We start from the raw sequence: 11,650 nt of genomic DNA, 5'->3' as shown, positions 1-11,650 counted from the left end.
ATGGATGTATTAAGCGTTTAATGAGCTTTTGACTTTACTTAACTAATGTATTTTATCAAAATGTTTTTAGTCAAACATTAGGATAACAAAATCTGTCTGAATCTCAATTTTTTTTAAAAAAAATTCCTTAAATTGAAAACTAACCTTGGCTTAAATATTCAGTTTAACAAATGGAAATCGAATTCTTGAAACAAAAAGTTTTTCTTAACATTGTAGTTGTTTGCATTTTAAAAATAAACTTTCTATCATAATAAATTAAACTTTTTCAATTTTATCAGATAATATTAAAGCAAAAAGTTGCGTAAAATGTTGCTCAAATCCTGTCTATCGAAACCCAACCTTCCAGTAGTTCGTTGTTGTCCTTTACTTCGCTCAAATACCAACGCTTTGTGCAAAGCGCGCGTTCTTTGTTCGTTTCGCAGCCGAGTCAATGTTTAACTCGTGTGGCGCAACTTTCCGAATTGTCACGCCCACAAACCACAATGTATAAAGGGCATTTTCAGTTACAATAAAAAAAATTTAAGTAAAATTCGACTGCTTAAGTTTGTTTTAAATTCATGTTATTTAAAACTTTAAAATATTATTTCATGTTCGTTTTGCAAAAGTCTACAATTGAAACACAAGTTGAATATTCGGCGCAATCTAATCCACCAATCACAGGCCTTTGCTGAACCACGTGACTTGGATGCTTGTTTTGCGAAGCTGAAACAGGAACCACCTTAAATCTTAATCTTATTCTGCAAATTGTTTCTTCTTGTGTGTTGGCTTCCCTGGGAACATACAATAAGACAAGGGCGGTCTAAAGGTGTTCCATCAGGCCATGACCTCCAAAAATATATTTTTTTGCCAATTTTTACTATGTAAATCTATTTTTTTTTCGCGTTTTGCACAAACTTCTATACGTTTTTCAATGATTTAGGCCGTTTCAAGAAATATTTTTATTCCAAAGACGCTATGCAAACTACGACATGTTGCGACATATAAACGTGCCAAATGACCAATTTTGTTGAATATCAACCCTGTAATGCGCTTAATACGTCACGTGTCCTTTTAAATAAAAATTTAGCTAATTTAAACCAAATTGACCGCATTTCAGCTGCGTTTTTTACACGACTTCGCTTTAGTCAAGTGCTTTGTAGATTGTTTGATGACGTCATGCAAAAAAAAAACTTGTTTTCCCCCTCAAAAAAAAGTTCTTGATCCGCCCCTACAGTAAGATATATCAGGCCATCTGCGGGGAAATATTTACAACATAATAATAAATAATTCCTTCGAAATTATTGGACCAAATTCGCAGTAATGTAACAACAATGAAAAACAACATTTAATTTGCCGGGTCGATGTTTTATTTTGGCACAAACATGCGAGGTTTCTCACGTGATCGACTAGCGGCCAAGTCAGTTTGAACTGTTGTTGAAACTTTGCAGATATTGCAATGCAAGGGACAAAATGTTTAAAAACTTATTTTTTGTGCTGCAACACTGTACGCCACAAAAATAACGATTATATGGTGAGTTGCTTTGTAGCTGCACTTGCATATACACCCTTTAAAGCGCTGCGAGGTTTACCAGCAGATAAAGCCCTTTGCGTAATATTGGAATGCTGTCGTAAATTTCCTTCGATTCCAAAAGAGGTTCGCAAACACTCCCGTGCCTTTTTACGGCAACCTTAGTTTACAGCCATGGAATCGTAAAAGGGTTGTTGAACTGTGTGTGTCGTAACAAGGTGTGTTCAAACTCGCGCCTAACTTTTAGTTAATGTTTAAGATTGTCTGACAAAAGTGTATAAACCCAACGAAACAATAGAGTCCAAAAAAGTATTTTTTAGTCGAGTTTAAAAGGATAATGTGTGGACCGAAACCATTTTTGTTTGGTTTTGTTTAAGGGAAGTGACCCTTGGTGTGATCACGTGATCGACTAGCAGCCATATCGGCCTGGCCTCGTGTCACGTGACCTGTTGTGAGCTGGTTCTTTGTGTTGAAATACAAGGTTTGCATTGAACCCGCACACACAAAATGTAACAAAGTTGCGTCACATAATGAGTAATCTTAAGAACAGTTTGTTAAATAGGTTTCAGGTTAAAAATGTGTTACTTTCAATACAAAAGCTTCATGCGCGATTGTTGCATTTAAACAGTTTGAGGGGAAGGCTACGTGCTTCCGTGAAACCGCATCTTACCCAGCCAAAGTGCATCTGCTGTAAAGATTTCCGGTTAAGTAAAGATTTTCAGATTTTAAAAAACTCATTCAATCGTTCGATGCAAAGGCCGTCGCGAGTTAGGGGATGGGCGTAAAAACAAGTAATTTGACTTCCACAAACAACAATGTGTTTAACGCTCAACGGAAACCTTTCCCAAAATAATGCTCCAACGCAATATCGCCTTCTAAACTTTGCAAATAATTCAGTGCATGGTTCGCAATGACCACCAAAGACCAAAGTGCGTGACTTATGGCGGATGTTGAAGGGTTTTTGGTAAACACGACCAAAGTGAATCTGCTGCGTCGAATTTTACAAGAATCGAACTTTGGTAAACATCGGAAGTAAAAGGCCAAGTTAAATTTAAATAATGTAAAGCAGGGGGGTGCCAAACTGCAGCCTGCAAGTTTAATTCACCCAGGTGCAAACCAAAGATAAATTGTAAATAAATTTTAAACTAAACGATTTTATAAAGCTGATTTAATATTTTGTAAAATACTTTTTAGGCTTTTCTTTGATTAATAGTAATGAAGTCAATTAAGTTTAACAAAATATTTTAAATCCGGCTCGCGAACACCAATCTTAACAGTTATCCCTTAATGAAATAACAAGTTTGGTAATTTATCTAAAGCAGAGGCGGGCAATATACGACCCGCGGGCAGATTACTTGACTTAGGTGCTTATAAGTCACTATTTTTAAATGACTTGATTATTTTTTAAATGACATGACTAAAGTCTTTTGAACAAATGACTTCGATTGAAATGGAGTGTTTTCAAAAAGCACTTTTTTCATTTTTTTATAAATTATTTTTTTATAAATTGTAGTGTTGTTTTTAATTTCCCGCCGATCCAAAAAGCGGTTTAGAAACACTGGTATGGCTTTTCCAGATCGACATCCTTTATTTACCTTCTATGACAGGGTTTCCCAAACTGTGGTCCTCGACGACTGCGCAGGTGGTCCGTGGCAAAATGACAAGAAATTAAAAAGTTACACATATACGTTGGGGGGGGGCCGACAACCTACGGCCCGTTGGCCGAATCCGGCCCGCGAATGTAATTTATCTTTTGACAAACTAAACACGAGTCCATTTCTCATACTTTTTGACTATTTTAACCAGGGCTGCGGAGTCGGTTAAAAACAACCCGAGTCCGACTCCCGAGTCCGACTCCGGCCAAAAAAATACACCCGAGTCCGACTCCCGAGTCCGACTCCCGAATACCGAGTCGAAAAATGTTCGCGCTTTGCGTTAACGATCTTTATACATCAGGTTTATTTACGTTGTGATGCTGTCATTTGAACTAGATCAGCGCTTCTTGCGCTGTGGAAGACTGACAAGTGCCAAAGTGCCACGCGTACAAACGGAAAACGTGTTCAAAAATATGAACATACATTTTTAATTTTTATTTTTGAAATGTAATAAAAACTTGCAAGAAATTTGAAACGTTTTCTTGAAAACGTTTTTCTTGATGAATTAATGATTTAAGCAGAGGGAAGCAATCCCATTCGTCCCATTGATGTTGTCAGTTTTGTAAATATATGAAATTTGGTTTTATTTATTTTTTGCTTTGTATTGTGGTCCGCGAAAAAACATTCACAAATAGTGGTACTTGGTCCAAAAAAGTTTGAGAAACCCTGTTCTATGGCGGTGAACCTAAACTTTGTGCCAAGAGACATTCTAAAGTGGAAGCGGAACCATTCTGTATTTGAAAAAATAAACTGTTTTAAATTCGCATGTGAGATTTAGATGTATACTATTTATGAGTTAACTAGAACATTTTGGTTAACTAGAACATTTTTTTTGGTATTTTTTTGTCGTGATGATTGTAAAGTTATAAAGGATTAAAGGTACGTAGCTTGGAAAGAATTTCAAAGCCAAAGCGGTTGATTGGATTAAGCCTTGATTAAGACTTGACTTTGATAGCGTACCCAAGTACAATGGAATGTTTTTGTGAAAAATGTTTCATGGTTTTTGTTTTTATCTTTTTAGTCTGCCGCAGGCTTTTTATAAGTCTGACAACTACTGATTTACAGTCGGGTTGTCGACCTGTGTGTGTCGTCATAATGGGTGGGCATTGTTCAAACTCGCGCTTATCTTTTAGTTAATGTTTAGGTTTTTTCTAGCGACCACATAGAGATAAAGTTGTGCGCTTAAACTAAATGAAACATCCTACGCAGCACACGGCCCTCGTAACCTTTTATTGCGATCCACAATGTAACGACAAGTTTAATGTTGTGGCTTCAATGCTGAATGAATGCGGACTTGCTTGCTTATTGCATTATCCTAACATTATAATATTAGTATCACGTTCCTTAAAGGTGGCCTTCTAAGCAGTTGGTTTCATTCATCTAACGCGGAAATATGTTTTGTTTAGATCACATTATAACATGTTACGGTTGTTACATTCAAGTTAGTATGCTAAATAAGTGTTTCTTGTTGCGGCCCTTGCTCTTATCTAGGGCTTACTGAATTTAAAACTAGCCTGGGAAAAAAATCATATTCGCGATATACTTTCCACAAAAACAATAATATATTAAGTTGACAATCAATAACGAACGGCAAGGCACTAGGTCAGGACAGTGCCGGATTAATTAAGTGCTGTGGCAGATTGATCAGATGTACAAAAATAATCACCGCGAGTAATTAAATACTTTATGAATTTAATCTACATTCTACAACAAAAAAGTCCAATGTAATGTTTTATTTGCAAGAAATATAAAACTTCAACAATATTATTAAAATGTCTTTTTGACGCATTTTGATTTCTGCAAATTTGACAATTATGTCGGACGAGTTTAGTGACTTTAGAACAGACCTGGGCAACATACGGCCCGCGGGCTTAGTTTTCTTAAAATACATAAGCCGAGCGAAAACAAATTTCTACATGTTGCGTTGTATCGTGAACACTATTTTTGTTTTCAAAGACGCTTCGCGCAAATCTTTGCTGTATTTTTTTAATTTTGGGCATCTTTACAGACGAAAAGCGTCCTGTGCACTGTGGCAGTCTCTCCAACAAAAGTTTAACAAACTTAACGTTAGGATATACATATTTTTGCGCTGCTGTCGAATGTATTCCTCTTTAAAATATGAACGAAACACCACCGGTTTTATAAACTCTGAAACATACAGAATCACGTTTTTACATATAGGCCTACCGTCTTTGCAATATGGCCATTGTACTACAAGTAACACATCGGTAACTTAAAGCCTCAAAAGCCAAAAAAACATTGTAAGTTTTTGTAAGAAATTTTTACGTAGCCTATTTAACCTTAATTTCAACTCGTCCCACAACTTGATAAAGGCCAATATATCAAGCAATGTACAATTTTTATCTGTGCTTGACGTCCCCCTCTATGTCTAAATTTAAATTTGCATTTTGAAACAATTTGCGAGTCAGTAATAAGGTTATACTGTATAGTTGCGTTTTTAATAAGGTCCTTTAGTCGCATTTTTTTTCTTTCTGTTAAATTCGACGCTAATCTCACATTTACGCACAACTCCTAACGTAATAACAACTTCGTTAGCTTATTTGTCTTTTTAGCGTCGTAGTATGACGTCATATTACGTGCATTTGAGATCCTCTTTTTTGACCCGGCCCGCCACAACATTTTATGTTTATCATGTGGCCCGCGGTTCAAAATAATTGCCCACCCCTGATGTAGAGTATAGATCACAGGATATGCACCTGCGAATATAATACTTAAGATGACGTCATCACAAGACTCCCATGTACGTCATAGCAAGGTTTTTTCTGTCGTTACAAAAGTAACAGGAGAGTGCTGTCCCAGGGACTTTCCCGCGCAAGTAAGCTTTCTATGTTGCAGGAATCGTTGTGACCGAAGAGGGAAGAAAGTTGATTTTTCCAGAAGATTCTCAATTTCCGCTTACCGTAGTCAAGTCGGACGGGGGATTCACCTATGACACGAGCGACCTCGCGTGTATTAAACAAAGGGTCTTTGTAAGTTGATTGTTTCTACAAAAGTTGCTAACAAATATTTTAGAAATAACCTAAATCCGAGTCGGGTCATTTCTATCTAAATAAAATGTTCAATTCCTGAAAAGCAATGTACTTAGGGGTGGGGTTGGAGGTTAGGTAAAATGGTGTATAGGCCTGATTCAGACCATTTGAGTCTTTTTCTCGCGGATTAATGGCCTGTTTCGATTTAGACGCTATTCCGACCATCAGGTATTTGTACTAGTCGGTCATATTCCAACGTTGATGTTGTTCCAGTTTCAATATTTTTGCTGAAATACTTTACGTGTTTAGGATGAGAAAGGTGATATTCTGATCTACGTCACCGACTCTGGCCAAGCGAGCCACTTCAAATATGTTTTCTCTGTGGCGCGCTCTGTCGGTTGGTATGATCCCAAGGTCACAAGGGTCGAGCACGTGGGGTTCGGCGTGGTGCTCGGGGAAGACAGGTACAACAACTTTGAAATAGTTTCTTGAAACTTTAATTATTTTAATTATTTTCACAAAACCGGCTTTACCCTTTACCATGTGCTTTGATGCTTTATGATAAGTTGTATGACATACGCACAAACGAAACTAAATTATACAAACGGTGATTTAACCGACAATAATAATTTTATTCAGCTAAATCTAACAATCTTTTGCTTTTCCGCTTCCGTCTTTTCGCAATTTTTTTTCCGTTTCCAGAAAGAAGTTTAAAACGCGCTCAGGCGAGACGGTCCGCTTGGTGGATCTCCTCGAAGAAGGCCTGAAGCGTTGTGCAGATAAGCTGGTGGACCGGGGGAGGGACAAGGATACTCCGATACTGGGGTGGTATCGTCCGATACTGGGGTGGTATCGTCCGATACTAGGGCGGTATCGTCCGATACTGGGGTGGTATCGTCCGATACTAGGGTGGTATCGTCCGATACTGGGGTGGTATCGTCCGATACTGGGGTGGTATCGGTGCCGATACTGGGGTGGTATCGTCCGATACTGGGGTGGTATCGTCCGATACTAGGGCGGTATCGTCCGATACTGGGGTGGTATCGGTGCCGATACTGGGGTGGTATCGTTGCCGATACTGGGGTGGTATCGTCCGATACTAGGGTGGTATCGTCCGATACTAGGGCGGTATCGTCCGATACTGGGGTGGTATCGTCCGATACTAGGGTGGTATCGTCCGATACTGGGGTGGTATCGTCCGATACTGGGGTGGTATCGGTGCCGATACTGGGGTGGTATCGTCCGATACTGGGGTGGTATCGTCCGATACTAGGGCGGTATCGTCCGATACTGGGGTGGTATCGTCCGATACTGGGGTGGTATCGGTGCCGATACTGGGGTGGTATCGTCCGATACTGGGGTGGTATCGGTGCCGATACTGGGGTGGTATCGTCCGATACTGGGGTGGTATCGTCCGATACTGGGGTGGTATCGGTGCCGATACTGGGGTGGTATCGGTGCCGATACTGGGGTGGTATCGTCCGATACTAGGGTGGTATCGTCCGATACTAGGGTGGTATCGTCCGATACTAGGGTGGTATCGTCCGATACTAGGGCGGTATCGTCCGATACTAGGGTGGTATCGTCCGATACTAGGGCGGTATCGTCCGATACTGGGGTGGTATCGTCCGATACTAGGGTGGTATCGTCCGATACTGGGGTGGTATCGTCCGATACTGGGGTGGTATAGGTGTCGATCGGATGTTAAATTAATGTAGGAAATTCATTTATAGTTTGCCATCACCCTTAAAGTTATTTTATTTAAAAGGTAAATTTATCAAACTAGTAGTTCGACTGGAGGTAAAGCAATTTAGCAAACTTTGGGAAAAGCGTCGCGACAACCATTTTTATATTTAAACTTGCTGCAAACAGTGCCACCTTTTTTCCAGATTAAGAATTATTCTAATATGAAAACATACAAATACGCAGATGAACCAAGATCAAAAAACTGAGACCTTGGGTTTAAACCTCCTCTTCTTTATATTTTGCAGGAGGCGGTGGCCTACGGTTGCATAAAATACGCCGCTGTCCTATACGCATACACCAGGATAAAGTAAGATGTATTGGATCGATATCCGATATCGGTTGGTGGTATTGGCACTCGTCCGATAATATTGTTACTTGTCCGATAGTATTTAAACACACTTTTCGATAATATCGCTATTCGTCCTTTAAAATCGTTATAACGATTTGAATGTTGCCCATTTTATGAGTTCGTCACTTGATATTTGCCTCATAATATCGAAACATTATGTTTTACCCGATTTTTTCCCTGACAACTTTTTCCTCGCAGGTCGATCGCCCGAGTTGCAAAAGTTCCCCAGGAAGAATTGGATTCTGCCGCGCAAAAATGCTACGGTGGGTACAGGGGAATGAACATACAATAAGACCTAAAAAGCACAAAAATCTATAAAACCATGATATTAAGACCAACGACATAATAAAGACAAATACGCAGTAGTATTCAGTACAGCATAAGATCGAAATCGCCTGAATAAGTCCTAAATTCATCGGAATAAGGCCTAAATGGCCAAAATAACGCCTGGAACTATAGGTAGGGGGTATGGGACGATTAAGGGCCGTCAGTCTGGCATCGGCCGTTTTGGTGTTGACATTGAGACGCCTTAGTTCGCAGGGGGGCGCGGCTGTTTTGGCGCTGGATTTGTTGTCCTGTTCGGGGTTATAGGTGGGTAATGGGTGGGGTTAGAAAATGGGTTGGGGTTGAAATTATTAGGGGAGTTAGTGATGTACTTAGGGGTGGGGTTAGGCGTTCGATAAAGTGTTGTTTAGGCTTGATTCTGACCTTTTAGGTCTTATTCCGACGGATTCATGACGTAATCCGATTTAGACGGTACAACGATCATTAGGTATTAGTCCTCTATTTTGGTAATATTCCGAACTTTGTTTTATTCTGAGCGTGATGTTGTTTTTATCTCGGTCTCATGGTCGGAGTCCCAGGAAAGCACTACATGACTTTTTGTGCTAGCATCAGCTTTCAAAATGATGAAATATTTAATGTTAGTTTCGATGAAGGTCGTTTCGGGGTTGCGTATTCATTAATTATTTGATTCAAAACTTTTTAATTTCCAATTGGGTAAATTAAAATTAATCAAAAGAGTTTCAAATGATGGTTTGACATTGTTAGTGAAGTATTGTTTTCAATAAAATGAAGTTTACTTAAACCACCAAATAACAAAATTGCATTAGTTAGGTTAAGCCCAAAAAGATTCAAAACTCTGTTACCACCACTTTTCGTGATGAGTCACGCCATCAAATTGCTGAGTAATTGTTCCCCTCTTTAGCGTCCCCCAGCGGCGTGCACGTGGACCACCCGAAGGAGTTGAAGTTATTACGTCACATCCTGCGTTTCCCGGAAGTGCTTGGTCGCGTGGAGGAAGACCTGACGCCCAACCTCCTTTGTGACTTCATATACGAGCTCTCGACGTCATTCACAGAGTTCTACGACAATTGTTACTGCATCGAGAAGGATCGACAGTCAGGTGCCATGACTAGGGCGATTATAAAAAATATCAAAATTTACAAGTTGGGTCATAATTTGTCAAATTATTTTCAATCAATATCGTTTACAAAATCCAAAAATCGTTACAAAATTAACAAAAACTGTATTTAGCTTTTTGAAATTTTCGGTCAGTAAAAAATTTATCAGAAGTTGGTTTAGAATCAAAAAACTACTGTTTGATTTATTAGGAAGACCGGTACAACATTTTGTTCTGATATTTCAGGCAAGATAACGCCGCCCGATCCATCCCTGGTATCGTGCGGCACATCCGATCCGATATTATCGGACACCCCTGATTATGACGTAACCTACTTATGACGTATTTCAGGTGACGTCGTCAAAATCCACTTCAATCGTCTCCTTCTGTGTGAAGCCACTGCGAAGGTCATGGATCGCTGCTTCGCAATCCTCGGCATTAAACCAGTGCATAAGATGTAGTGACGTCATCACTGAGTATTGTTGACGTCATCACGTCACGCTGTGACGTCACCCATCGTGCCAATGTTGTTTAAAGAAAAAGAAAAAGTTTTCTGGGAAATGGATTTATATTTAATGTTCTGTGTTTTTCGCTTTTTTAAGGAAATGCTGAAGTTTTACACAAAGCTTCTCTCCGGGACTTCACGCCTTTTTGTCGTTTTTCAAAACATAATTTTTTTCACGTTAATTAACGGCATTTTCATCTTGATTTGGTGTTAGCTTCACAATATATCAAACAAGGATTAAATAGTAAATAAATCGCGGATTGAAAGGTGAATGTTTGTCAAACTCTTGCTGCGTCGTGGTTCCAACATCAACCTCAGGCTCTCGACCTTTACGGCATTTCTGGGTCGTGATAAAAAATAGACTTTTGGTTTCAAATCAGATTTACCAAACTTTTTGTTTATCCAGTACTTTTTATGTAAAATACGGTCTTAAAATAAGTAAAAAAAATTATAAATGCTTTACATTACAGCTTTTAAATCATGAATTGACTAACAAATATTTTATATTTTTTTTTATCTAACAAATCACTTTATTTGAGTGAAGCAATCACGAACAGTTTTAAAACCGTGACCGTATATAGCCCACAGTGTCAGCGCAGCAAGCTGTAAAAACGTAATTCTTATTAGCACAACGTAACACTATGACGTCACAATGGAAAATTTAACTTTAAGTGTTCAATAACGTGAATGAACAACTAATAATCAACTTGGTTTGGCAAAGTAAGTTTCCTGAAAAGTTTATTGCACAGAAAAATTCTTCTTCAGGAGCGTCGTGTTGATTTTTTGTTGAGTGCTTCGCGGTCCCAGGAAATTGTCTTGCGGACCCCAAAAGGACCGCGGACCCCAGTTTGAGAAACACTGATATACACTGAGACAGATTAGGGATAATGACATAAAGTCAATTACTTAGGGCGCTGGTCTAGAATCCTACCACAGCGAACATTATTTGAGTTAGGTGCGGGTTTGGGTTTAGATGAGAGTATTATCATTGTATTTATCCGGCGCTGGTGTAGAATCCTACCATTGCATTTCCTGAGTAATTTACGTCGAACCCTCGGGTGTGCAAGGGTATTTTAATCCCTTATACTCAACTTTAGCTGAACATGAAGTTTTTAGGTGGGCACACATTTAAATGCAGACTGGCATAGTCCCAGGAGTGATTGTATATGCATTTAAACTAGTCCTCCTATTAGTTTTTAAACTTATACTAAATTGTTTGTCAATAATTATCACAAGTGACCATCTTTTTAACAAGATTGCTGCTAAAAGTCCCGAAAGCATCATTTTTTCTGAATGGATCAGCTTGTTCTTACTCCACTCACAATAATGGAGACAAAATTCATGGATATCAAATTAAAAGAGTGAGTATTCTTAGGTTGTTTATTTAAAAAAATATTATAAATGGAAAGATTTAAAGGCATACTTTTATGTAGTTGTAATGTTAAACGGCAAAGGTGATATTAACATTGAAATTCCACAGAAAATCATTGTGTTCA

The 11,650-nt window shown here is 38.8% G+C and overlaps 2 protein-coding genes across 2 annotated transcripts in view; both read left to right on the top strand.

The window, feature by feature from the left end:
- The first annotated feature begins 2,417 nt into the window (after window positions 1-2,417).
- The window catches only part of LOC146134741 (arginine--tRNA ligase, cytoplasmic-like), a 45,812-nt gene continuing 36,579 nt past the window's right edge, over window positions 2,418-11,650 (top strand). The window contains exons 1-3 of the mRNA XM_083395610.1: window positions 2,418-2,436; window positions 6,019-6,152; window positions 6,462-6,616. Coding sequence (XP_083251736.1) covers window positions 2,418-2,436; window positions 6,019-6,152; window positions 6,462-6,616 — 308 coding nt within the window. The remainder of the gene's footprint in view (window positions 2,437-6,018; window positions 6,153-6,461; window positions 6,617-11,650) is intronic.
- Window positions 6,704-10,198, top strand: LOC146134742 (arginine--tRNA ligase, cytoplasmic-like). The gene is made up of 6 exons (XM_083395574.1): window positions 6,704-6,720; window positions 6,855-6,939; window positions 8,144-8,205; window positions 8,446-8,510; window positions 9,455-9,652; window positions 10,001-10,198. Exons 1-6 carry the CDS (start codon window positions 6,704-6,706, stop codon window positions 10,108-10,110), a joined length of 537 nt encoding a protein of 178 aa, XP_083251700.1. The 3' UTR covers window positions 10,111-10,198.

This window comes from Ascidiella aspersa, chromosome 8 (genome assembly GCF_963924565.1).
Source record: "Ascidiella aspersa chromosome 8, kaAscAspe10.2, whole genome shotgun sequence".
In the NCBI taxonomy this organism is placed as follows: domain Eukaryota; kingdom Metazoa; phylum Chordata; class Ascidiacea; order Phlebobranchia; family Ascidiidae; genus Ascidiella; species Ascidiella aspersa.
This window is presented reverse-complemented; position numbering and strand designations above follow the sequence as displayed.

What these genes read in the sequence shown, in the direction of transcription:
- LOC146134742 (XM_083395574.1), top strand. An exon ending in TGCCGCGCAAAAATGCTACG is followed by an intron (nt 8,511 to 9,454) that starts GTGGGTACAGGG and finishes TCCCCTCTTTAG; the next exon opens with CGTCCCCCAGCGGCGTGCAC. An exon ending in CGAGAAGGATCGACAGTCAG is followed by an intron (nt 9,653 to 10,000) that starts GTGCCATGACTA and finishes GACGTATTTCAG; the next exon opens with GTGACGTCGTCAAAATCCAC.